General features: G+C 40.9%; 1 protein-coding gene across 3 annotated transcripts; it reads left to right on the top strand.

Moving 5' to 3' along the window:
- The first annotated feature begins 8 nt into the window (after nt 1-8).
- Nucleotides 9-21,078, top strand: Gtf2h3 (general transcription factor IIH subunit 3). 3 transcript variants are annotated; one of them, XM_005329549.4, is made up of 14 exons: nt 9-123; nt 3,730-3,809; nt 4,806-4,912; nt 6,416-6,582; nt 9,478-9,540; nt 10,714-10,743; nt 11,142-11,170; nt 14,411-14,485; nt 15,574-15,627; nt 17,917-17,985; nt 18,358-18,493; nt 18,604-18,640; nt 18,722-18,812; nt 19,704-21,078. In XM_005329549.4, the coding sequence occupies exons 1-13, from the start codon at nt 111-113 to the stop codon at nt 18,789-18,791; spliced, it is 930 nt and encodes a 309-aa protein (XP_005329606.1). In that variant the 5' UTR covers nt 9-110; the 3' UTR covers nt 18,792-18,812; nt 19,704-21,078. The 3 variants fall into 3 exon arrangements, with proteins under 3 accessions (XP_005329606.1, XP_040145504.1, XP_040145507.1); XM_040289570.2 differs by lacking the exon at nt 9-123 and adding an exon at nt 151-902; XM_040289573.2 differs by lacking the exons at nt 9-123; nt 3,730-3,809; nt 4,806-4,912 and having other exon boundaries at nt 6,552-6,582; nt 10,706-10,743.
- The last annotated feature ends 2,797 nt before the right edge of the window (nt 21,079-23,875 follow it).

Raw genomic sequence — 23,875 nt, forward strand, 5'->3', positions numbered from 1 at the left:
GCCCGGGCCCAGCCGCGCTTGCGTCACTCGGCGGCGCCGGAAGTTGGTGTGCGCTGGCCCCAGAGCGCTCGCTCGACCGCTAGTTCTCTACGCAGAGGGACGGGGTCGCAATGGTGTCTGACGGTGAGGGCCGCGCAGGGAGGGACCCGACCTTGGGGCTGGGCGGAGTGGGCCTGGCCCGGACCTGTCAAGCAGAGTGCGTCTTTGGGCAGGATGGAACCCCTCTGGGTTTTAGCGGAGGAGCCCGTGCGTCCTTCCATTCATTCAGGAGCTACTTTTGGATCGCTTGTGCGCCAGGCAGTATTTTCTGCGCCAGGCACTACGGGTAGAGAACGTGGCGGACGGGGATGCTTGAGGAGGTCACTGTGAGCAAGAGGGGTATTCGGCAAGTAAATAAAATCCCAAAGGGTAACAAGAGTTGTGAGACAATGTAAGAGGAAATATAAAAGGACGTTGTGGGGACTATGATCAAGGAGGAGCTACTTCATTGGGAGTCCAGAAAAAAGCGACATAGTGGAACTCGAATGACTGTGAAATTCTGCGGGAAGTACATTTCAAATGCAAAGGCCCTGTGGTTGGTCGAATTACCAGTTTACACTGAGAAGAGAGAAACAGGGAGCTTGGTAGAAGGAAAGTGGAGAGACTTTCATCCATACATTAAACTACCAATTATAGGGCCATAATGTCTTGAAGAAATAGGAGTGAAATGAATGAGCTTGAGAATGAGCTGGATTTTGGTCATGCAAATCATGAAGGGTCTTGTGGGCTTTATTTTACGAAGCCGTTTCAGGGTTTTAAGCAAAGACTTTTGATTTGATTTCCAATTTTAAAAGATCACTTGGCTGCTGTGTGGAAGGTGAACTGTGAGGGGCAACACTAGACTTTGGGAGGTCCACTGAGAGGTGAGGACAATGGATCATACTCCCTTTATCCGTTTTCACTGGCCTCACAACCCTATGAAGGACACAGGCCTGGCATTTCTGGTTTGCAAGTAAGGTAGAGAAACAGAAGGAAATTTACAGGACATTGCAGTGTGTAGAGCCATACTTCTGACAGACCACATTTTTTTTTCCTCTTTCTCAAAATTTTAGGCAGTAGCAAGGACTGAAAAGCCTGAGGATTTTATGTTGGGGCCTGAGGGCAAATTAAGACAAAAGCTTACAGGCTGTGGGGTATGAAGGGGTCTGCAGCAGGCACAGTTAGCTTCAGGGCTTGGTGCTTCATTATGTGATTTACAGGGATTATCTCAACCTGGAATAGCAAAAGAAAAAAAAATCATTATTCCTTAAGGTGTCTAGTCCAGCAGGCAGTATTAGGAAGAGAAATCAGAAACACAGTTGGTGTCAAATGTCACTAGAAGAGAGTTAGTTAGTGGTGTTGGTGGTAGGCAGAGGTAAGACAGTGGGCCATGAAGTGTCAGTCTTTTTTTTTTTTAATAATTTTTTTAAGGAATATTTATTTTTTAGTTGTAGTTGGACACAATACCTTTATTTTATTTATTTATTTTTATGTGGTGCTGAGGATCGAACCCAGTGCCTTACACGTGCCAGGTGAGCCCTCTACCGCTGAGCCCCAGCCCCTGAAGTGTCAGTCTTTTTTTTTTTTTTTAATATTTATTTTTCAGTTTTCGGTGGACACAACATCTTTGTATGTGGTGCTGAGGATCAAACCCAGGCCACACGCATGCCAGGCGAGTGCTACCGCTTGAGCCACATCCCCAGCCCTGAAGTGTCAGTCTTTAGAGTCAACAAATTGGTTTTTCCACTTGCTAAGAGTCCGTATGACTTAGAACAAGTTACATTCATTTGCAAAATAGGGATACTATATACCATATTTATCAAAACTAAGATAATATGCATTATAAAATGTGCAATATCAGAAAAAAAAATGCTGCCAATCTTAATTGTAGGATACTATCTAGGTTTTTAAAAGGAGGGGGTTCATATTATAACTGATGAAAGACAGCAGTACTATGTCCCTTGCTGGGTTGCAGTCAGGATGGAATGGGGTTGTGGGATCATAGATGCCAGTGCCTAGTGTGGAGCAGGCTGGAACCTCCCATCCCCCAAGATGGGAGGGCCATCACCTCTGGAAGAAAGAGGTTACACTGGTTTGGGACTTTTTTTGGGGGGGTACTGGGAATTGAATTCAGGGGCACTTGACCACTGAGCCACATCCCCAGTCCTGTTTTTTGTATTTTATTTAGAGACAGAGTCTCACTGAGTTGTGTAGTGCCTTGCTTTTTGCTGAGGCTGACTTTGAACTGTGATCCTCCTGTCTCAGCCTCCGAGATGCTGGGTTTACAGGCATGTGCCACCACGCCTGGCTGGTTTGAGACTTTGAAAAGTAACTAGGATTTTGGATATGCAGAAACAAAAATGGGAGAAGATTATCCTGATATAGGAGAGGGAATCACAGGAAGGAAGGTGCAGAGGTAGGAAGGGCGTCACTGCTCTGCATATCACAGGAGCACCCTCGGCTTCTCATTCCAGTGCACTCAGGTGTTCACCTGTCTGCCACCTCAGTTAAAAGTCTAGCTCTGTGGACATGGATTCAAGACCCCAACAGCCAATACTGGTGCTTACTGTAAATGTTGAGTGAGTACTACGTTACGGTAGCCTGTTTAATTGTGTCTTGTCTTTCACAATTGGAAAGCGGCGTGATTCCTTTTCATAGTAAATTCTTTACACAGAAATTGATCTTCCCCTTTTGGTTTTTACTTTTTAAAAATTGGTTCCATGTTCAGTTGGCTTGCTGCGAGGTGACTGGATGATCGCTGAGCCAAGGTGACTCTGGGCTTCCCCTTCACCTCTGTGCCTGTGGTTCTCTCACTGGTGATTGAACTACTGGTTATTCAAGATTTTCTGTCCCTAACCAGGCATTTAAAGTGTGAATAACTTTGGGTTCATTGAGTAAATAGTTACTGATCACTTGTTGTGTGCTAGGAGCTGAGGATAAGTTGTGAACCAGACAGAAATCCCTGCCTTTGCTGAAAGCCATATGGTGTCCTACAATGAAGATGGCAGCATTTTTTTTTTTCTTAGTGCTACCTTAAATAAGGGCACATTTTGCCAGGTGTGCTGGAGCATGATGTAATCCCAGCAACTTGGGAAGCTAAGGCAGAAGGATGGCAAGTTCAAGGCCAGCCTCAGCAATTTAAGTGAAGTCCTAAGCAACTTAGATCCTGTCTCAAAAAGCTAAAAGGACTGGGGATGTAGCTCAGGGATAAAGTGCCCTGGGTTTGATCCCCAGCCCAAAAGGGGTGTGTGTGTGCATATTTCATAATCTATATTGCCTGAGGTTTGATGAAATATGGCTCATGGTATTCTAGAGCATGCAGCAGAGTAGGGAGCAGGCAAGGGCCGTCTGAGCTTAAATCTTTAAAACAACGTGGCTTTCTGTTAATCTTATGATTATAAGAGGATAAATATGGGGCTGGGGTTAATCTTATGATTATAAGAGGATAAATATGGGGCTGGGGTTGTAGCTCAGTTGTAGAGCAATTGACTAGCATGTGTGAGGCACTGGGTTCCATCCTCAGTACCACATAAATAAATAAAATAAAGGCATGCTGTCCATCTATAACTATAGAAAAAATTTTTTTAAAAAATAAGAAGATAAACATTTAGAGGCATGTAGTGGATTTATTGTACACATTGGGAATGTCAGCTTTGATTCATTTTTATGCAGCAAATGTTTTTAAATTTCATTTCTTGTTAATGTTTTCAGAAGATGAATTGAATCTTCTGGTTATCATAGTTGATGCCAACCCAATTTGGTGGGGAAAGCAAGCATTAAAGGAATCTCAGGTAAGATGGCTGGAGGAGGCCTTTGGATATTTCTGTTTTAATTTGTATATGTTTATATCACTTTAAAAAAACCTGGCTTGGGGCTGGGGTTGTGGCTCAGAAGTAGAGGGCTTGCTTAGCACGTGTGAGGCCCTGGGTTTGATCCTCAGAACCACATAAAAATAAATAAATAAAATAAAGGTATAGTGTCCAACTGCAACTTAAAAAAAAAAACTGGCTTTACTGAGGTATAATTTACATAAATTATAACATAACACTTCTGTGACTTTTTAGTAAGTTAGCGAAGTTGTGTAATGAGCACCATAATCCCATTTTAGAACATTTCTTTTGTCACCTGAAGTTCTCTCAGGCCTGTTTATAGTCAATTTCTGCCTCTGTCCCAAGCTGCAGGTGGCTTGTGTTTTGAGATCTCTTTATAAACTCTAGATACAAGTTTTTTGTCAGATTTGCCTTTTGTGTCTATATTGCCTTTTCTGAACATTTAATAAATTGACTTATATAGTAAGTAGTCGTTTAAAAAATTATCATAGTCTAGGCTGGAGAGAAAGCACAGTTGGCAGAGTACTTGCCTCTCATGCACAAGGTCCTGGGTTCAATGTCTAGCACTACCAAAAAAAAAAGAGAAAACGTTATCATAGGCTGACAGGAGACTTTAAACATGGTGGAGAGTGGTCCCGTGGCCCATTCCTGATTCCCCCAGTGGTAACATCTTACACAACTGTGGCATAGTATCAAAACCAGGGCACTCAGACCTTAGTTAGAAGGCTGGTTCTTGTGCACTCGTTATGGGTGTTGGTGTGTTTTTGTACTGTTGTGCAGTTTTATCCTTTGAATGGGTTTGTTTAACCACGCCACAATGAAGAAATGAAACTGTTCTGCCACCACATAGGAGCTCCCTGTGCTGCCTCTTATGCTGCTGTATCTTTAGAGTCATTATGTAATCTGAGTTATTGGAGAGTGAGCCTGTTGTTCCCATGTCTCCTGTTTGTTCCACAGTTCACTTTATCTAGATGCATGGATGCCGTGATGGTGCTGGGAAACTCCCATTTATTCATGAATCGTTCCAACAAGCTTGCTGTGATAGCAAGTCACATTCAAGAAAGGTATGCGTAACTCTTAGGACCACTCTGTGTTCATTGCTTGACATTTTTGAGGTTTTTGTGCCAGTTGGGATGTGCTGTTTCTAGTCTATATTATAAAATACAATTTTCTGGTTGTGGTGAACAGTAGTACATGTGCATTTCAATATGTAAGAACACTGATAAAAAGTTGACTTGCACAGTGACACATTTCATTTACACAAATCAACTAGGAAGAATAACGAACAACCAGGCTGGCAACTCCCAGCTCCTTCCTTATCACTCTTCCCCAAAAGGCAGATTCCACTGCATGTGTGGTCATGCTCCTTTTAGCCAGGACAGCTCTGCCTGCCTCTCCTGGTGTGACCATGAGCAGCAGCAACGTTGGTTCTGGCTGGGTGCTGTGACACATACTTGTAATCCCGGAAAATCCAGAAACTAAGCCAGAAGGATTGCATGTTTGAGACCAGCCTCAGCAACGTAGTGAGGCCCTAAGCAACTTATTGAGACCCCGTCTCAAAATAAAAAAAAGACCAGGGATATGGCTTAGTGGTTAAGTACCCCTGGGTTTAATCCCCAAACAAAAACAGAACAAAACGGGTTGTTAGACTCACTACCAGATGGTACATGAGAGTGTAGATACGTGTAGATTTTTCTATGTATTTTTCATGAGTGCTGCTGACCATGTTTACTTGGCACATTATGTACTGACTGTATGATCAGGTCCCCATTATAAGCTCCAGCTCTTCTCTATCTTAACTGTCACATCACGATGGAAGTGACTCTTAGAGGTCCTTGGATACTTTTCTAATTACCTTAATTGTGAAGAGTTATACTTCCTTTGGTGGAACAAGAGTCCAGGGCACCAAGTTCAGACTTCGGTTCCCATCCTTGCTGTGTATTTTTCTCAGAATTGGATAAGAAATATGATGTTGTTTTTGTTAAGATACCAGTGAATGGTATAACTGGCAGCATTTTTAGTTTTCAAAAATGAAATCAAATGTATCCTCTGCATGATCATTCTAAGAATTATAAGCACCGGAGAATCTTTTTCAGGAACCCAGGGACTAAATCTTTATTACTGGGGTAGATAGTGTAGAGCTCAAATAATAACTTAGCAGTGAGTTAGAATTTGATGTGACATCTTCTGATTGTCATCTGAGGTGTCTCAGGGGTCTGTGGCCCAGTACCCTCATGTCATTTTTCTGTTGTGGTGTTGGGGCCTAGCCCACGGCCTCAGCATGCTGGGCAAGTGCTCTGCCACTGAGTACGCGCTCAGCCTTTATCTCCTCACATTTTTCCAGAAGCAATGGAACCAGTAAAATATTCCGTGGTGACAAGTGAAATATTTACCAATGTGTCTGTTTTATGTATTTTTTTAAAAATGAAATTATTACAGTAGATAGAATCTTGTGAGTCCAGAATTGGTATGATTTTGTTTTTTTCTGAATTTCATTCTGATCATGAGTGAGAGGAGGGCAGTGAGTCTTGTTGCCATAACTAGAGTTCTTTTCACCACTATTTCAGTCGGTTTCTGTATCCTGGGAAGAATGGGCGACTTGGAGACTTCTTCGGAGACTCTAGCAACTTTCCTTCTGAATTGAATCCTTCAGGCAGTAAAGATGGAAAATATGAGCTCTTAACTGCAGCAAATGAAGTTATCGTTGAAGAAATTAAGGATCTGATGACCAAAAGTAACAGTTTTTATTTTCATGGCTATTATTTTGGTAATGGACTTGATTTGGGAGGCCCTTCAGGCCTTCACAGCAAAGATTTGAGGCTCCTGTGCGGTCTGCTTGCACACTCTCCCTCTTCCTTTTCTTTCTGGGAATCTCTCACCCAGTCTGCCCAGTATTTGGCTCTACAGCCTCGACACCGCTGACCAGCAGCTGCTGCTTCTTGCAACTCTGAGCAGCCTGTTTCAGGGGATGTTCTGTTGACCTGGTTTTCCTCTTTTATGGACCATTCTTTCCTAGTCTCTGTTTCTAGCTTTTCCTTCATCTTGTTCCCGCACATGTCTGCTTGTGTGTGTGCATGTGTTTTGCACATGGTTTTATTCCTTTCCTTTTTTCTTCTGACCGTTCTCATCCACCTTTGCCTTTTATTGTCATTTATACACAAACGTGTGCCAGTCTTTGTCTCAAGCCTAGACTTTATTTCGAACTTCCTGGTCTCCATTTCAGTGCCCTTAATCTCCTTCACATTGCCCAGATTCCATTATCCTTGCCCTCAAGGACACCACCGTTGCCACCTCCTGTTGGTCCCCAAATCCACCTGTGTCTCCAGATGCAAAGTTTCATTGTTGACCCCTCCCTTCTCCTCACACCCATCTCAGCAGCCTCATAGGCCTTTACATGTTGCCTGTTGTCTGCAGTTGTGGCTTTGTCAGACCTTAGTGTGTGTCAGAGCCACATGGACAGAAAAGGGGGCTTCAGACACAGAAGTTTCTGCCCAGGGCTGGAAGGACAAGGGGTGACCACTGATGGCTCTGGGATCTCAGGTGATGGAAGCTGTGTGGAGATTGGATTGTGGCGATGGCTGCACAGCTGTAAACTTTGTAGGAATAATTGAGTAGGACTGAGTTTTGTGGTCTATAAATCATACCTCAATAAAGCTTTTAAGAATCATTTGGAGGAGCTGGGCTCAGCAGTGCACGCATGTAATCCCGATGGCTTGGGAGGCTGAGCCAGGAAGTTCATGGGATCAAAGATAGCCTCAGTAATTTAGGGAGGTCCTAAGCAACTTGGTGAGACCCTATCTTAAAATAAAAAAGGGCTGGAGATGTGGCTCAGTGGTTAAATGCCCCTGGGTTCAATACCCAGTAGTCTCTCTGCAAAAAAAAAAAAAAATCAGTTGAAGGCTTATTAAAGCGGAGTACAGGGGGAGAACCCAAGAATTTGAATTTCTGAGTTCCCAGGCAGTGTTCCTATAGCAGGTTCCAGAATCTTGCTTTGAGAATCACTGGCCTCCAGGATAGGGTCAACTTTTTTGTTTAATCTTTACCACCTTTCCTGGGTCCTTGGCCTGGAGTCATAGCTAGAGAGAAGAGTGCTTGCCTAGCATGCTTGAGGCTCTGGGTTTGATCTCCAGCATCTCCTGGACCAGCTACAGTCCCCTTTACACAGTGTAATTCTGGGCTCCTCACCCTCTTGAGTTGCAGGTTTTGGATTTTGATTTCTTAAAAGAGTGACCTTTTCCAGCCATACATGGTGGCACACACCTGTAAACCTAGGGATTTGGGAGGCTAAGGCTAGAGAAGTTTTAAGGCCAGCCACAGCACCTTAGTGAGACTCTGTCTCAATATAAAAAATAGAAGGATTTGAAGATATAAATCACTCTTGGGTTCATTCCTATTACCACAAAACAAACAGAAAACTCTCTGTTTTTACCCATGGCATCAAACAAATAGTAGACTGCCTCTGTTTCTCATAAGGAGAGGAAAGGGGTTCTCTGCTCTCTACTGACTAGCCTCAGTGGACAGTGGAAGAAGTGGGAAAAGGTGGCAGGGAGCCTCAGCCCAGTCCCTGTCCAGGCTGTCTATAGTTATACATGACATTTTAAAATTTTAATTTTATTTCTGATACTAAGGCTGGAATCCAGGACCTCATCATGTATGCTAGGCAGGTGCTCACCACTGATCCACATCCTTATCCCTATATGTGACATTTTGTGCAATATAGATGGTTATTTATTTATTTACTTTTTGGTACCAGGGATTGAACACGAGAACACTTAACCACTGAGCCACATCCCAAGCCCTTTTAAATTTTATTTAATTTAGAGACAGGGTCTCACTAAGTTGCTGAGTCTGGCTTTGAACTCATGATCCTCTTGTCTCAGTCTCATGAGCTGCTGGTATTACAGGTATGTGCCATTGTGCTGGCTTAGATGGTTAATCTTGAACCTTTCAAGATAACAACAGGATCACAAAATTCACCCTTTTTTTTTTTTCCTTCAGTGCCGGGGATCAAACCCAGGGCATATTTGCTAGACAAGTACTCTTCCATTGAGCCACACCCCAGCCTTCATAATTAAATTTTTTAAAAAGATATTTTTTTAGTTGTAGTTGCACACAATAACTTTGTTTATATGTGGTACTGAGGATCAAACCCAGGTCCCTGCATGAACTAGGCGAGCACTCAACCACTAGAGCCCCAGCCACAGCCCCATAATTAAACATTTTTTGAAAGCTTTTCATTACAGTAAACTCTAGATGAAATTTACTATTTACTGATTTTTAGAATTTTTAATTTAAAATTTACCATTTTAACAGTTTTTAAGTGTATAGCTCATTATGTTACTGTGCCGCGGCTGAGCAGTCTTCACACCACCCATCTCTAGAACTTTCTTAGCATCCCAGACTGGAGCCCCACCCTTATTTCAGCCTGAACCAAGCACCTGGATATTTTAAGTTGAGAAAAGGTTTCAAAGTTGTTTTTTTAAGTATAACTGGGAACAAGTTGCTGTTTTTAAACCCAACCTGAAAATATCATCATTTTCTTTCACTCATGAACACTTCAGTTTGAAAATGGCTTTAGTTGAAGAAAGTACTTAAATATTCCCTCTTTAATGCTTTTTATTATTTGTAGGTGACATCAAGGGTCAACATACAGAAACTCTGCTGGCGGGATCCCTGGCCAAAGCCCTCTGCTGTATCCTGATGTTTGACTTGCTTGGAAACAGTCTTCTGTGATGAGTGTGTTTAACCTCCCAGCATTTCTTAGACCTTGGGTGTCTCTAAAGCCTGAGGGTTCTGAAGTGGTCAGTATGATAATTTAAGGTATATAGTTTATCTTGGCTTTGAGATCACCTATAAAACTTTAAAATGAGGGAAGAATGAACTCTAGTTCCTCCTGAATGTCCTTATGCCTGCAACAAACGCTTCTTCAGATGCTTTCTTGATTCTAATTTTGATAAGGTGGCATTTTTAAAAATTTTCGGTCTTGAGTTGGAAACAGTGTTTAACTTTAGAAGCTGTTTACTGACCTGTGAGCTTAGTGAGCTGCCCCTTCCTACAGGCTAGTGTACTTATCGGAAGGCCCAGCACTGTCTATGTTAAGCAATTGTATTGTTATTATTTTGCAGTACTAGGGATTGAACTCAGAACTTCATTTATGCTAGGAAAATGCTGTGCCCCTGAGCTGTGCCCCAGTCCTTTTGCTTTTATTTTTTAGGACAGTACCAGATGATTCCTGTGTTCTAGACTTTGACTCAGGTTGCCTGATCATCTTTGTATGGTTTTAAAATCTTATCTCATTTGATTGGTTTATTGATTTGTATATTGTTGCAGTATTCAGATCTAGGATGCATTGGATAATAATAGGACAGTCAGGCTGGGCTGTGACTCTGGCAGAATGCTTGTGTCCAACTAAAACCCCCAAATTTTTTTATTAAATTAGGGACAATCAGATGTAATTTTTTTTTTTTTTCCTTTGGTAGCAGGGATTGAACCAGGGGCACCTAAACACTGAGTCCACATTCCCAGCCTTTTTAAAATATTTTATTTTGAGACAGGATGTTGCTAAGTTGCTGAAGCTGACTTTGAACTTGCAAAACTCCTGCCTCAGCCTCTTGAGCCACTGGGATTATAGGTGTGTGCCACCGCCGGCAGATGTTAGTAGTTTTAATCATTTGAAACAAAGAATGATTACAAAGGTAGTAATCAAAAAGCCTGATCACTCTTGTGTGTCTTATCACCATTTCTTTTTTTTTCATCTAGCTGGTTGCTGAGTTTATTTAACTAATATTTAAGGTTATTTTTTTATTTATTATAAGTATTTATGAAATAAAATAATTTTTGTTTTCCTTAATATTAAGAAATTAAGACATTCACAGAATGAACAAGGAAGTTAAAGGTAAGAGCACTTTTTTATGGAACTGTAATAGTGCTTATTTTACCATTGTCTATTTGGGGGAATGTTTAAACTTAGTTGGAAAACCGTATGTTTCATATGCTTAATAAGTTATATTGGGGCTGGGGATGTGGCTCAAGCGGTAGCGCGCTCGCCTGGCATGCGTGCGGCCCGGGTTCGATCCTCAGCACCACATACCAACAAAGATGTTGTGTCCGCCGAGAACTAAAAAATAAATATTAAAAATTATCTCTCTCTCTCTGTCTCTCTCCTCTCTCACTCTCTCTTAAAAAAAAAAAAATAAGTTATATTGTTATTCATTTTACAGCAGTCATAACCATACATGTTTGATAAGCTACTTTGTTATTCAATTAAGTTGTAATGTTTTTATCTCTTTATAGATAATCAGGAGATGAAATCAAGGATATTGGTAAGATTTAAAAAGTTAATAATATGGGGCTGGGGATGTGGCTCAAGCTGTAGTGCACTCTCCTGGCATGTGTGCGGCCCGGGTTCGATCCTCAGCACCACATACAAACAAAGATGTTGTGTCCGCCGAAAAACTAAAAAATAAATATTAAAAAAAAAGTTAATAGTATGTTTATATATGACTACTTAAATTGGAAAATAGTAGGAATAAGACCCATTTAAAATAAAAGAAAAAAAGTAGAATTAATTTAAACAGGCATTATGTAAATTGACAATAAAAAACACTAAAATTTTGAAATAAAAAAAATTAAATGGAGTATAACTAAGAACATTTTTTAAAAAATTAAATAAATGGAGAACCATATTTAATTGTTAGATGTGAGTTTTTCTAAAATCACACTGAATATTCAATGCAATCTGTCAGAAAATCAGTGAATTTTTTTTTTTTCCTTGCAGGCTGGAGAGATTTTTTAAAAATTCAGCTATTTAATAAGTGAAGAATAAGTGAAAGGAAATAGGTTCTTTCTAAAAGGGAATAATAAATATGATGTGGAGGGCTGGGGTTGTGTCTCAGTGGTAGAACACTTGCCTGGCATGGGTGAGACTCTGGGTTTGCATCCTCAGCACCACATATAAATAAACAAATAAAGGTCCACTGACAACTAAAAAATAAATAAATGAGCGTGCCCTGTAAGTCATTAAAAGTACGTTGTGAGGCCACAGTGACAGTGTGGCATTGGCACAGTAGCAGCAAATATTTGGGAAAGCCTGGAGTCCAAAAATGAATCCACATTCCTACCAAAGGATGGCTTGGGACAAAGGACACTTAAACTAGAAAAAATTGATTATTCAAGAAAAAGTGCTGGGCCTGCCCATTGGATGTTTGGGGCAAAACAAAGAAGATCCTTGACTCACTACTGATACCTAAATCTGTCCTACCAAAGATCAGACCTTGTAGTATTAAATTTTGAGTCACAAAAATGCTAAGAGAAAATATCCTTTGATAATCTTGAGAGATAAGTACTTTATTAAGCCTGGAACTTAGGGAGGGCTTTACTCCTCAAAAAAAGAAATAAGTAAATAAAACCCTCAAAACAAAGACAAAATAGTATTTTTCAGTATAATTACATTATAGAGAATTAATGTTGTATTTCTAAAACAACAACAAAAAAAGAACTCTTATTAAAAGCTAATCTTTAAAAGTCAAACTTTTAAACTTTCACTCTAGAAAAACAGGTAGAAAAAGAAAATGAGGGCTGGGGTTTTGGCTCAGTGGTAGAGTGCTTGCCTGGCTCGTGTGAGGCCCTGAGTTTGATCCTCAGCACCACATAAAAATAAATAAATAAAATAAAGGCATTGTGTCCAACTGCATCTAAAAAGTAAATATTAAAAAAAAAAAAAAGAGCCTGCAAAAGAAGAATGCAAGTGGCCAGTTCTAGCATTTGAAAATGTTCAGCCTGAGCTGGGTGCAGGGTACATGCCTGTGGTAATCCCAGTGACTCCAAGGCTGAGGTAGGAGGATCACAAATTCAGGACCAATCTCAGCAAATTAGTGAGGGCCTAAGGACTTACTGAAACTCTGTCCCCCCAAAAAAGAGATAGGGATGTGGTTCAGTAGCTAAGTGACCTTGGGTTCAATTCTCAGTACCAAAAAAGGAAAAAGAAAATGTTCAGCTTGACTGGTAAGAAGAAACATTGCAGGTAATGGAATTTTCATTGTTGCTTAGCACAAATGAGAAAAACCATGGCAGTTCCTGGGGTTGCTGGCAGTGTTAGGGATTGGTTGTGTTTTCTCTCTCTCTCTCTCTCTCTCTCTCTCTCTCTCTCTCTCTCTCTCTCTGTAATATTGGGGATTGAACCGGAAGCTTATCCACTGAGTTCATCTTTAGCCTCAAACTTAAGAGCCTCATGCCCCAGCCTCCTGAGTAGCTAGGATTACAGATGTGTGCAGCTGTTTTTGGCTAGATTGGTTGTTTTCATGCTCTGCTGATGAGAGGATACATTGAAAAGATTTTTGGTTTATGATCTGTATCAAGATGCCTGGATATGGTGCACACCTGTAATCCTAGCACTTGGGAGGCTGAGGCAGGAGGATCGAAAGTTCAAGGCCAGCCATGAGCAAACAATGAAGGGAGACCCTGTTTCAAAAAGCAGAAGGCGGCTGGGGCTGGAGCTCAGCGGTAGCACGCGTCTGTCATTTGTGAGGCAATGGGTTCGATTCTCAGCACTGTGTATAAATAAATAAACGTCTATCAACAACTAAAAAAAGTATATTAAAAAGAAAAGGCTGGGCATGGTGACATACACCTGTAATCCCAGTGATTCAGGAGGCTGACTGAAGAGAATCGAAAGTTCAAAGCCAGCCTCAGCAACTTAATGAGGCCCCAAGCAACTTAGTGAGACCCTGTCTCTAAATAAAAAAAAGTCTGGAAATGTGGCTCAGTGGTAAAGCACCTCTGGGTTCAATCCCTGGTACCAAAATCTAAATAAAAAGGCTGGGATGTAGCCCAGTGGTAGAGGCCCACCTGGCATGTGTGAGGCGCTGGATTCAGTCCCCAGTACTGAAGGGGAAAAAAATCAGTGCATACACTAGCAGTCTTCTGGAGGCAATCAGGGAGGCGAGCAAAGGGTACGTGAGGGTGCCATCTGAACATCATTTAAGAGAGAATTGGAAACTGCTTAAATGTCCTCTGCAGATAATTGGTTAAATACTAGAAATCTGAGAAGTCAGCAAGAAGTACCATATGTACTCATGCTCTGCATGGTGGTGTTTTGTCAGTGTGGACTGCATATATGAGGTATAGACCCTTTCGCCATATGGTAGATGAGTACCATCTAGATGTGTGAAAAGTTCACTTTACAATGTTCAAACAGCAGAATTACCCAGTGACTCATTCCTAGGAGCTTATCCCCGTCGTTAAGTGACACACAGCTGTTTTATTTGATTGATGTAAGAAGATCTCTTCCCTCCATGTATCATGGACTGACAGTCAGGTGTAGGACACCAGTGGAGCCCCTCTGTGCGCTGTGATGATCTGCAGGGGTGCTCTCTGGGAGCATGCTCAAACTGTCACAAGGGTCGTCTCAGGGGGAAGGGTTAGGGGCAAGTCTGCTGCCATCTTTTACTTTAGTATTTAAAAATGGAAATAGGAAGACAAATCAGGAAAATAGTATTGGTTGTGACTTTTAAGTGGGAGTCCAGGGACACTCTGAGAGATATTAACGGGGCCTTGGTTTTTAGGTTATTAAGGCTGCAGAAGACAGCGCACTGCAGTACATGAACTTCATGAATGTCATCTTTGCAGCACAGAAACAGGTGAGTTGAGAGCCTTCCTCTTCGAGGACATTTGTTTCACATTGAAAGACTCTGTCATTTGAATGACCTTCTTGGGGCATTCTGTGTGGAGTCTTATTAAAGGATCAGGAATCCAGGATCTTTGCTGGAAACCAGTCACATCTGTTTTATGTCCTAGAACCTCTGAGAATGAGTTGGGTCCCCAGAGTACTGTGCCCTCCTGTGGATTTTCATGCAGTGTCATCATTTTCAGGGAATCTTTAGTCCATCCTTGGCCCCCAGCCAACAATCCCTGGTTTGACAGTTTCCTTTCCTTTCTTTTTTTTTTTGTTTTTACTTTTTATTTTGCGGTCATAGAGATTTAGCACAGGAGCTCTACCACTAAGCTACGTCCCTAGCCCTTTTTAAACATTTTTAAATTTTGAGACAGGGTTTTGCTATGTTGCCCAGGCTGGCCTGGGACTTCCGATCCTCCTGCCTCAGCCTCCCAAGTAGCTGTCTTACAGTTCTGAGTGTTGTGCCTGACTGGGATTTGGCAGTTTTCTACATAAACCTTGCCTATGTTTTTCTCTTTAGTGAGGCATTTAAAGATTCAATATATTGAGTTTAAAAACAGTAAAGATGCTCAGATGAATATAACTAATATATTTTTCTTTGACAGGTTTAAAAAAGATAGGCCAGGGCTGGGGTTGTGGCTCAGCAGTAGAGCACTTGCCTAGCATGTGCGGGGCACTGGGTTTGATCCTCAGCATCACATAAAAATAAAATAAAGGTATTGTGTCCAACTACAACTGAAGCATATATATATATATATATATATATATATTTTTTTTTTTTTTTTTTTTTTTTTAAAGATAGGCCAGTTGCAGTGGTACACACCTATAATCCCAGCAACTTGGGAGGCTGAGGATCACAAGTTCAAGACCAGCCTGAGCAACTTATGGAGATCCTATTTCAACATAAAAAAATTAAAAAGAGGCTGGAGATGTAGCTCAGTGGTAAAGTGCCCCTGGGTTTGATCTCCAGTACCAAAAAAAAGAAAAAGTGATATGCATAAAAGAGTCATTATTGGTATTGTTTCTGTAATATTTTCAAAAAATCCCTTTCAGAATATTCTGATCGATGCCTGCGTTTTAGACTCCGATTCAGGACTTCTCCAACAGGTATGTTTTAAAATAATTCTTGATGTTGATAATTACAAAGAGTAACTTTGAGTAGTGTTAAAATGATAATACTGTGGCTATGTTAAATTAAATGCTACTAAAAGAATGACTTTTAAACTTATTTTGTACTGGGGATTGAACCCAGAGATGCTTAACTACTGAGCCACATCATTAGCCCTTTTCATTTTTTGTTTTGGGACAGGTTCTCGCTAGGTTACTGAGGGCCTCACTAAGTTGTTGAGGCTGGCTTGGAACTGGCTGTCCTCCTATCTCAGCCTCCCAAGCCTCTGGAATTACAGGCGTGTTTTTATTTTTACTTGATACATAGTATATGTGCATATTTATGGAGTTCATACAATGTGACATTTTTATATAGGTATATAATGTAATGATCAGATGAGGGTACTTGGCATACCTTCATTTGTTATTTAAGCCACTTATGTATATGTAATCTTACACACATGACTTTATTTCAATATTTAAATATCAGAAAGATTGATTGCATTTTTTAGTTGCACATTTCAGTCTACACGATGTCAGCTCCAAGATCTTGCTTCTGCCATGACTGAAAACGAGTTCTGGCCCCGTCTCTTGCCTTTGTGTCCCTGCTCCAGGCCCAGCTACTCCTCCGGGCTCCAGGCTTACATATTCATTCGTGTTCATAGAATATCCTCTTGGACATCCGGATGTCACTTAAACTTAGGTCTCCATGGGAGAGCTTTTTTTACACAGCCTTTTCTTGCCCCAGTGGCAGCCCATCTCAGCAAGAGGCAATGTCACTGAGCGGTCAAGCCCCAGCCAGCTCTTGCTTGTCTCCTCTGCCTCTCCTTTTATATCTCCTGGCAAATCCTTTAGATTCTTTTTAAATACATCCCGAGTCCCTCCCTTCAGTAGGTGACTACAATAGCTTTGAGGCTTACCCTCTCCTGCCAAAGTTGGTTCTCACCATGACAGTAAGAGTGGAGCTTTTGCTGGGCACGATGGCCCACACCTGTAATCCCAGCAGCTCAGGAGGCCGAGGCAGGAGGATCACAAGTTCAAAGCCAGCCTCAGCAACTTAGCAAGGCACTAAGCAACTCAGTAAGACCCTGTCTCTAATTAAATACAAAACAGGGCTGGGGATGTGGTCCAGTGGTCGAGTGTCCCTGCGTTCAGCTCCTGTACCCAGGAAAAAAAAGAATGGAGCTTTCAAAATGTAAATAAGATGATGTAACTTGCTTTCTAAAAACCCTTCCCTGGTGTCAAATCACACAGGATTCTACCTCGGTCCTCTTCCAGGGTCCAGGTCTTGCCTGCTGAGAGCCTGCAGACCTGAGTCCCACCCCCCAGCCTCCTGGCTGTTGCCCGAAAACCCAGCAGCGCCAGACTCACTGCACCACACAGTCCCTGTTCCTCGGTGGTTGAGTGGCCTGCTCTCTGCCTGTACTTGATCCCTGCCTCTGTCGCCTCCTAGGAAGCCTTCTGTAACTACCCTATTTCATTTTTCTTCATAGAAATGATCATAAAGCTGTAAAGTTATTCTTGTATTTACTAACTCAATTTGCTCTCTTTTGGGGGGCTGGGTACTGGGGTTTGATTCAGGGGCACTCTACCCCTGAGCTAGAGCCCCAGCTGATTCCCCTTTTAAAATTTTTATTTTGAGACAAAATCTCAATAAGTTGCTGAGGCTGGCCTTGAGCTTGTGATCCTCCTGCCTCATCCTCCTGAGTTGCTGGGGTTACTGGCGTGCTATCCTGCCTGGTCTCATTTACTCTTGATCTTTTTTAAAATTATTTATATATATATATATATATATAAATGATTTAAAAAATAATATATATATAAATATAATATAAAATATATAAATATAATATATATAAATAAAATATAAATAATTTAAAATATATATATATATTTTTATATATATATATATTTTTTTTTTTTTTTCTTGGTAGGTGGACACAATACCTTTATTTTATTTTTATGTGGTGCTGAGGATTGAACCCAGTGCCTCATGCATGCTAGGCAAACGCTCCACTGCTTAGTCCCAGCCCCAGCCCTATTCCTAATCTTTCAAAAGCACTAAGGCACCAGTTCCTGAGGATGACACTGTTTGTCTTGTTTACTGCCATAGTCCCTGAGCTAGGGATGTGGCATGTGGTAGTGCTTGAAAACAGTTGTTAGATGAGTCAATGAACTTCATGCACCAGCTGGACCTTTTATAGGCCTGGAGAGTCACTGGTGGGAATTCCGTCCCCCTGGAAAGGCCCAGAGGTACTAGATTGACAGAGCCCTTTGTGTGTCTTGCAGGCTTGTGACATCACAGGAGGACTGTACCTGAAAGTGCCTCAGATGCCGTCCCTTGTGCAGTATCTACTGGTAAGGAGATTGCAGCAGCGCCTGCCACGTGGGTCACCCAGATGGTTGGGAGCAGGGACAGTGACTCAAGGGGAGGAGGAAGCAGGTGGCTTCAGGTTTCCGAGCTTGGAAGGCTGGTGTCTGGTGGTCCTCAGACCCTGTAACGCCTGTGCAGTGTCTCATGTGGCCATTTATAAAACAGTGCCTGTGGCTGGAGCTGATCATTGTGGGCTGAGTGAATAAAAATGCATTTTAAGGAAAGGCTTGGCTTAGCATCCCCCTTAATGTTGGCTGGCTGGTACCTGTTACGTATTCTGACTCCTGGTTATTTTTTCCAAATATTCTAAGTAAAAGTTTCTTTTTTCTTTCTTTCTTTCTTTCTTTTTTAAACAGTGGGTTTTTCTTCCTGATCAAGATCAGAGATCTCAGTTAATCCTCCCACCCCCAGTTCATGTTGACTACAGGGCTGCCTGCTTCTGTCATCGGAATCTCATTGAAATCGGCTATGTCTGCTCAGTGTGTTTGTCAAGTAAGTTCATGGGCCTCGTTTCTTTCTTTCTTTCTTTTTTATATGTTGGAAGGGCAGAAAAGATCCCAACTGTGTAGTTTTTAAACTATTCTGATTTTTTTTATTTACAGTATTCTGCAATTTCAGCCCTATCTGTACCACGTGTGAGTAAGTATCTTTGAGGTTGTGTGTGTGGCTCAAGTTTAGAGGTTTGAGAGCATTTAAAGTCTTCTCTCTCTCTCATTTCAGGACAGCCTTTAAGATTTCTCTTCCTCCTGTACTGAAGGCCAAGAAAAAGAAATTGAAAGTGTCCACATGATAAGAAAACATTTTCTACCAGGTGCGGTGGGTGGCATGCCCCTGTAATCCCAGGGACTGTGGTGGCCAAGGCAGGAGGATTGCAAATTTGAGGACAGCCTGGTCAACTTAGTGAGACCCTGACTCAAAATGAAAAATAATCAAAGGGCTAGGAAGGTATTGGTAGAGTCCCTGGGTTCAATCCCCAGTACAGGCAGAAAAATTTGCAACTTTTAAGGCTATTAATAGAAATTGTGTGGCAGAATTTTTACTGCGACGCGACGCTCTGAGATAAATACAGATATGAATAGGGTAGGTATTTATATAGTGAGTTTCTTACAAGAAATATTCCCTACATGTCATCCTCAGCCTGTGCTTCTGGGATTGGCATGTGAGGGGTCATCCTGTGTAGTACAGCCTCAGGTCTTCTGTGTTTTGTCCAGAAAGGGGGAATAAAACAGAGATCTCTGACTTTCTTTTTATGGGATGTTCACTTATCAAAGTCAGGCTTTTAAACTTACAGGTCCTCACTTTGAAATGCATGGCATGTGAAATTTAACACAGCTTTGGAAAAAAGTAGCTATTTATGGAATCATCAATCAAGATAAAGCATCTTTCATAGATGCCTCCCACGGTGGTCAAATGTAAACTAATCCTTATTGTCAATTGAGATTTGGCTTCAGATATTATCACATTTATTCTTTTTTTAATATTTATATTTTTTAGTGTAGATGGACACAATACCTTTATTTAATAAAATTAATTTTATGTGGTGCTGAGGATTGAACCCAGGGCCTCTCATGTGCTAGGCGAGCGCTCTACTGCTAAGTCCCAGCCCCAGCCCTATGTTTATTCTTTCATCTGTTATCAGTACGTTTGGACAGAGTTATCCAATAATAAGTTTGTCACTGAGTAACTCAGAATCTGATTTCAGGTGAAGGAGGAAAGCAGGTGTACTAGACGTGGAAAATTTTTCTTCATGAGCAGACGTGTGAAGAACTTATTTGTGGAAGCAGATGTCTATGATCTGAGGGGGATTTGTCAAGGAAAATGGATTCTGTTACTTGTCTGTAGATAAAAATCTGTCATTGTTAATGAGCAGAAAGGTTAATATTGTAGAGCTGTTCTCTAAAGGCTGTGAACTAAATAATGAAAACTTCCTTAAGTTCAAAACAAACATGATTTGTAATTTTAGCAATGACTTTATTTTTCTATATAATGGTTTTCCTTGAAATATTGCTTTAACTATTTCTATTCAGTGATTTTCATTGAAATCATTCAGGGTCCCTTCGTGTCCAGCACAGCATAGGCAGGTGTAAGGAATGGTGATAGGATTCGTTTTTTCAAAGCATATCAACAAAAACCCACTTGTGTACAAAACTTTGTATATAAATAAGATTTAAATTTTCTCTTTGACTATCTCAGAAATTGAGTCTTATTTAAATAATTTGCTTAGATAATTTCAGATTGTGTTCTGGATTTGTATTCATTAACAAATACACAATGATTTGGGGGATCGCTTTGCAAGTATTTATTAATCCTTGCATTTGAGAAGTGGTTTGTCTTTTAAAAACATTACTATTTCAGGGCAAGGGCTGTTGCTCAGTGGTAGAACACTTGCCTAGCATGTATGAAACACTGTGTTCCATCCTTAGCACCACTTAAAAATAATAAACAAAGGCATTCTATCCCCCTACAACTACAAAAATAATAAATTAATAATAATAAAAAATAAATAAAGACATGCTGTCCATCTGCAACCTCAAAAAAAATTACTATGGAAATCACTACTTTAAGTATAGGAGGTAAAGCATTTAGATCTAAAAGATGAATAGTTTCAGCTGGGCACAGTAGTGCACACCTATAATCCAGCAGCTTGGGAGGCTATCATGGAAGAATCACGAGTTCAAAGCCAACTTCGGCAACTTAGTGGCCCTAACCAACTCAGTGAGACCCTGTCGCTAAATAAAATACAAAATAAGGCTGGGGATGTGGCTCGGTGGTCAAGTACCCCTGAGTTCAATCCCTGGTACTAAGGGGGGAAAAAATTATAAAAGACAAAGTTTCAAACAAACTAGCAAGGTTTTCTCACTATTTTTTTGTTTTTGAACTGTTTTATATACTTACTTAGTTCTGGTTTTTGTGTGTTTATGATACATTTTGTGTAAATTTGTACAAAATAACTTAAATGTTCATACTTGGTTGAATTATTTCCTCTTAATCATATTTATCTCATGTTCCTTCAACATTTCCTCAAACATGTACTTTATAAATGGATTTCATTAAATGTCAGACAAATGTTTATTCAACTGAAGAAATTTAATTTCAAATCTTGCCAAAATTATACATGAATATATTGTTATAAGTACCATACATACAATAAAAAGTTGGTGTAAGGGTTTAATATACAATTCCTAAGAAAGTATTAGAAGAGAGATTTGATGTTTGTATTTTACACTGGGAGCAAGGTCAGCAAAATTTCACTTGCTTGATATTTTCTTTGGCTTAAGAAGGCTGGTTGGAAGTGTCATATATGTTTTGATAACAGAAAAGTGGGTCAGTTTATGGTACTATAATATTTAAATGCCATGCAGTTACTGTTTTGCAGAGTAAACCGTAGAATGAATGTGACTCTTCAACCCGCTGTTTTGAAGGCACCCTTTTAGGCTTTATATTATAACTATTATATATTATTACATGATGATGATGATGATGATTTGTGGTACTGAGGACTGAACCCAGGGGTGCTTAACTGCTGAGCCACATCCAGCCCTTTTTATTATTATTTTATTTTGAGACAGGGCCTCACTGAGTTCCTGAGGGTCTCATTAAGTTTTCCCAAGCTGGCCTCAAACTTGAGATCTTCCTGCCTCAGCCTCCCAAGAGCCTGGGATTGCAGAAATGCACCACCATGCCTGGCTTTTTTTTTTTTTTTAATTTATTTACTTCAAATTATCCAAAGGGTTTTACTAGAGTGCTAGTAATTCTGAGAGAGTGCAGGGAATGTTTTTAGCACCAAAACACTTTGGTGTAACAAATATGGTGTAAAAATCAGGCTGTGCATGGAAAACTGAATTGAAATTTGGGGCCTACATTTTATATTAAGAGAAATGAGAATTTTAAGACGATTCTCTGGTACCAATTTTTAATAATGCCATTGCACTCAGAAATACCAATTGCTTTTCCTCTTATAATTTCCTTTGACTACTACCCTAGAATTTCATGGTTCGTTTCAGTACTGTCTAAATAGCCCAGTGTGACTAAAATCAGGACGTGAGGCATACTTTTATTACTTTTTTTTCTAATTACAATAGAAAAAAAATGATTAAATACTTTCTGAAAAAAATCACGACATTCACAAAGTAGGAGGAAAAATAGAAAATCCACTTTCATCATTCTTCTGCCTACCCAGAGTTGATAGGGTTAGAAAATAACATTCATTAATATTTGGTGAATCTGGGAACCACAGACATGCATACACATTATGGGTATTTCTGTCTTAAAGTTCCTTTGAGTGTGTGTTTCCTTTAATGCCATCTGTCAGTGCGTCTTGTTAGACTCTTTCTGTTGCAAAACAGGAGTGAAGAGTTAGCCCGTAGCTTGCATCTTTGGGTTGCGTGAACACTGCAAGGAGACGCTGCTCCTCAGCAGCTGTTAGATGAGGTGGCAGCACCTGCATTAAAAGAGGGCCTGGGGAGAATTTGTTCCCCATGGATGGTGAATGATAGAAGAAGACCCAATGTCTCTAGAAACCTCCACAAACCCACTCAGATGATACCTGCCTTGCTGACCATACAGGACAGTCACATGGGTTAAAGGAAGCACAGTGTTTTATCAACTGAAGTGCCATAATGTGTTGCAGCCTCCACGGAGATCCTCTTCTGGGAGTAGAACTGGCCTGGATCCCAGGAGCCCCTCACTTTGTGTGGGAAGCCAGGCTCTCCTGGGTGGCCTCCAGTAGGGGACAGGTTGCAGGAGGGCCAAGGCCATCTTGGCCTCTAAAAGGAGGTGAGCAGCCTCACCAGACTCTCCTTAGGACCACCCGGGGTTGCTGTCCAAGTGTCCCCCTTCCCTCCCGCCCTATCCTGCCCTTTCACTCCCGCTCAGACTGTAACCTGGTCTGCTGCAGAATTCCAGCTCCCTCCCATTTCATGAGTCTTTTCAAAAACTTTCATCTTGGGCTGGGAATATAGCTCACTTGGTAGGGAGCTTTGCCTCCCATGCACAAGGCCCTGGGTTCAATCCCCAGTACCACACACACACAAATAAAACCTTTCAACTTCTATTTAGCATTGGTTCCTTTGAGTGTGTGTTTGACTACTACCCTAGAATTTCATGGTTCATTTCAGTACTGTCTAACTAGCCCAGTGTGACTAAAATCAGGACATGAGGCATACTTTTATTACTTTTTTTTCTAATTACAACAGAAAATGATTAAATACTTTCTGAAAAAAATCACGACATTCACAAAGTAGAAGGAAAAATAGAAAATCCACTTTCATCATGAATAATTGCAATGAATAATTGCCAAAATTTATGGAATCCTTATTTCATGTGTGGCCTTGAGCTAAAAGCACTTTCCAACACATCTCTTGTGAATCTCAACCAGAAAAGGTGGTGTCATCCTGTGTTCAGATGAGGAACTGTACTAGCAGCCTAGTAGGTTCCTCTTGCTAAGGTTTAGTTGAAATATATTCATATAACAAACTATTTAAAGATGTTTAATTCAGCCGGATGCAGTGACACACCTGTAATCCCAGATACTCAGGAGGCTGAGGCAGGAGGATCACAAGTTTGGGCTCAGCCCCAGCAACTTAGCAAGGCCCTAAGCAACTTAGTGAGGCCCTGAGATGTGGTTCAGGGATAAAGCATTAAAAAAAAAAATGTACAATTCAGTGATTTTTAATATATTCACAGATTTGTTCAACCACTGCCATTCTCTTATTCCAGAACATTTCTATCACCCCAAGAAGAAATCCTGATTCTAGTTCCTGGCAGCCATTAATGTACTTCCTGTCTCTGTGGATTTCCTGTTCTGGACACTCCCATATGGATGGAGTCCTGCACTGGGTGGCTTTTCACATCTGGCTTTCACTTGTATGCTCT

The sequence above is a fragment of the Ictidomys tridecemlineatus genome, chromosome 2, assembly GCF_052094955.1.
Source record: "Ictidomys tridecemlineatus isolate mIctTri1 chromosome 2, mIctTri1.hap1, whole genome shotgun sequence".
Classification (NCBI taxonomy): Eukaryota; Metazoa; Chordata; class Mammalia; order Rodentia; family Sciuridae; genus Ictidomys; species Ictidomys tridecemlineatus.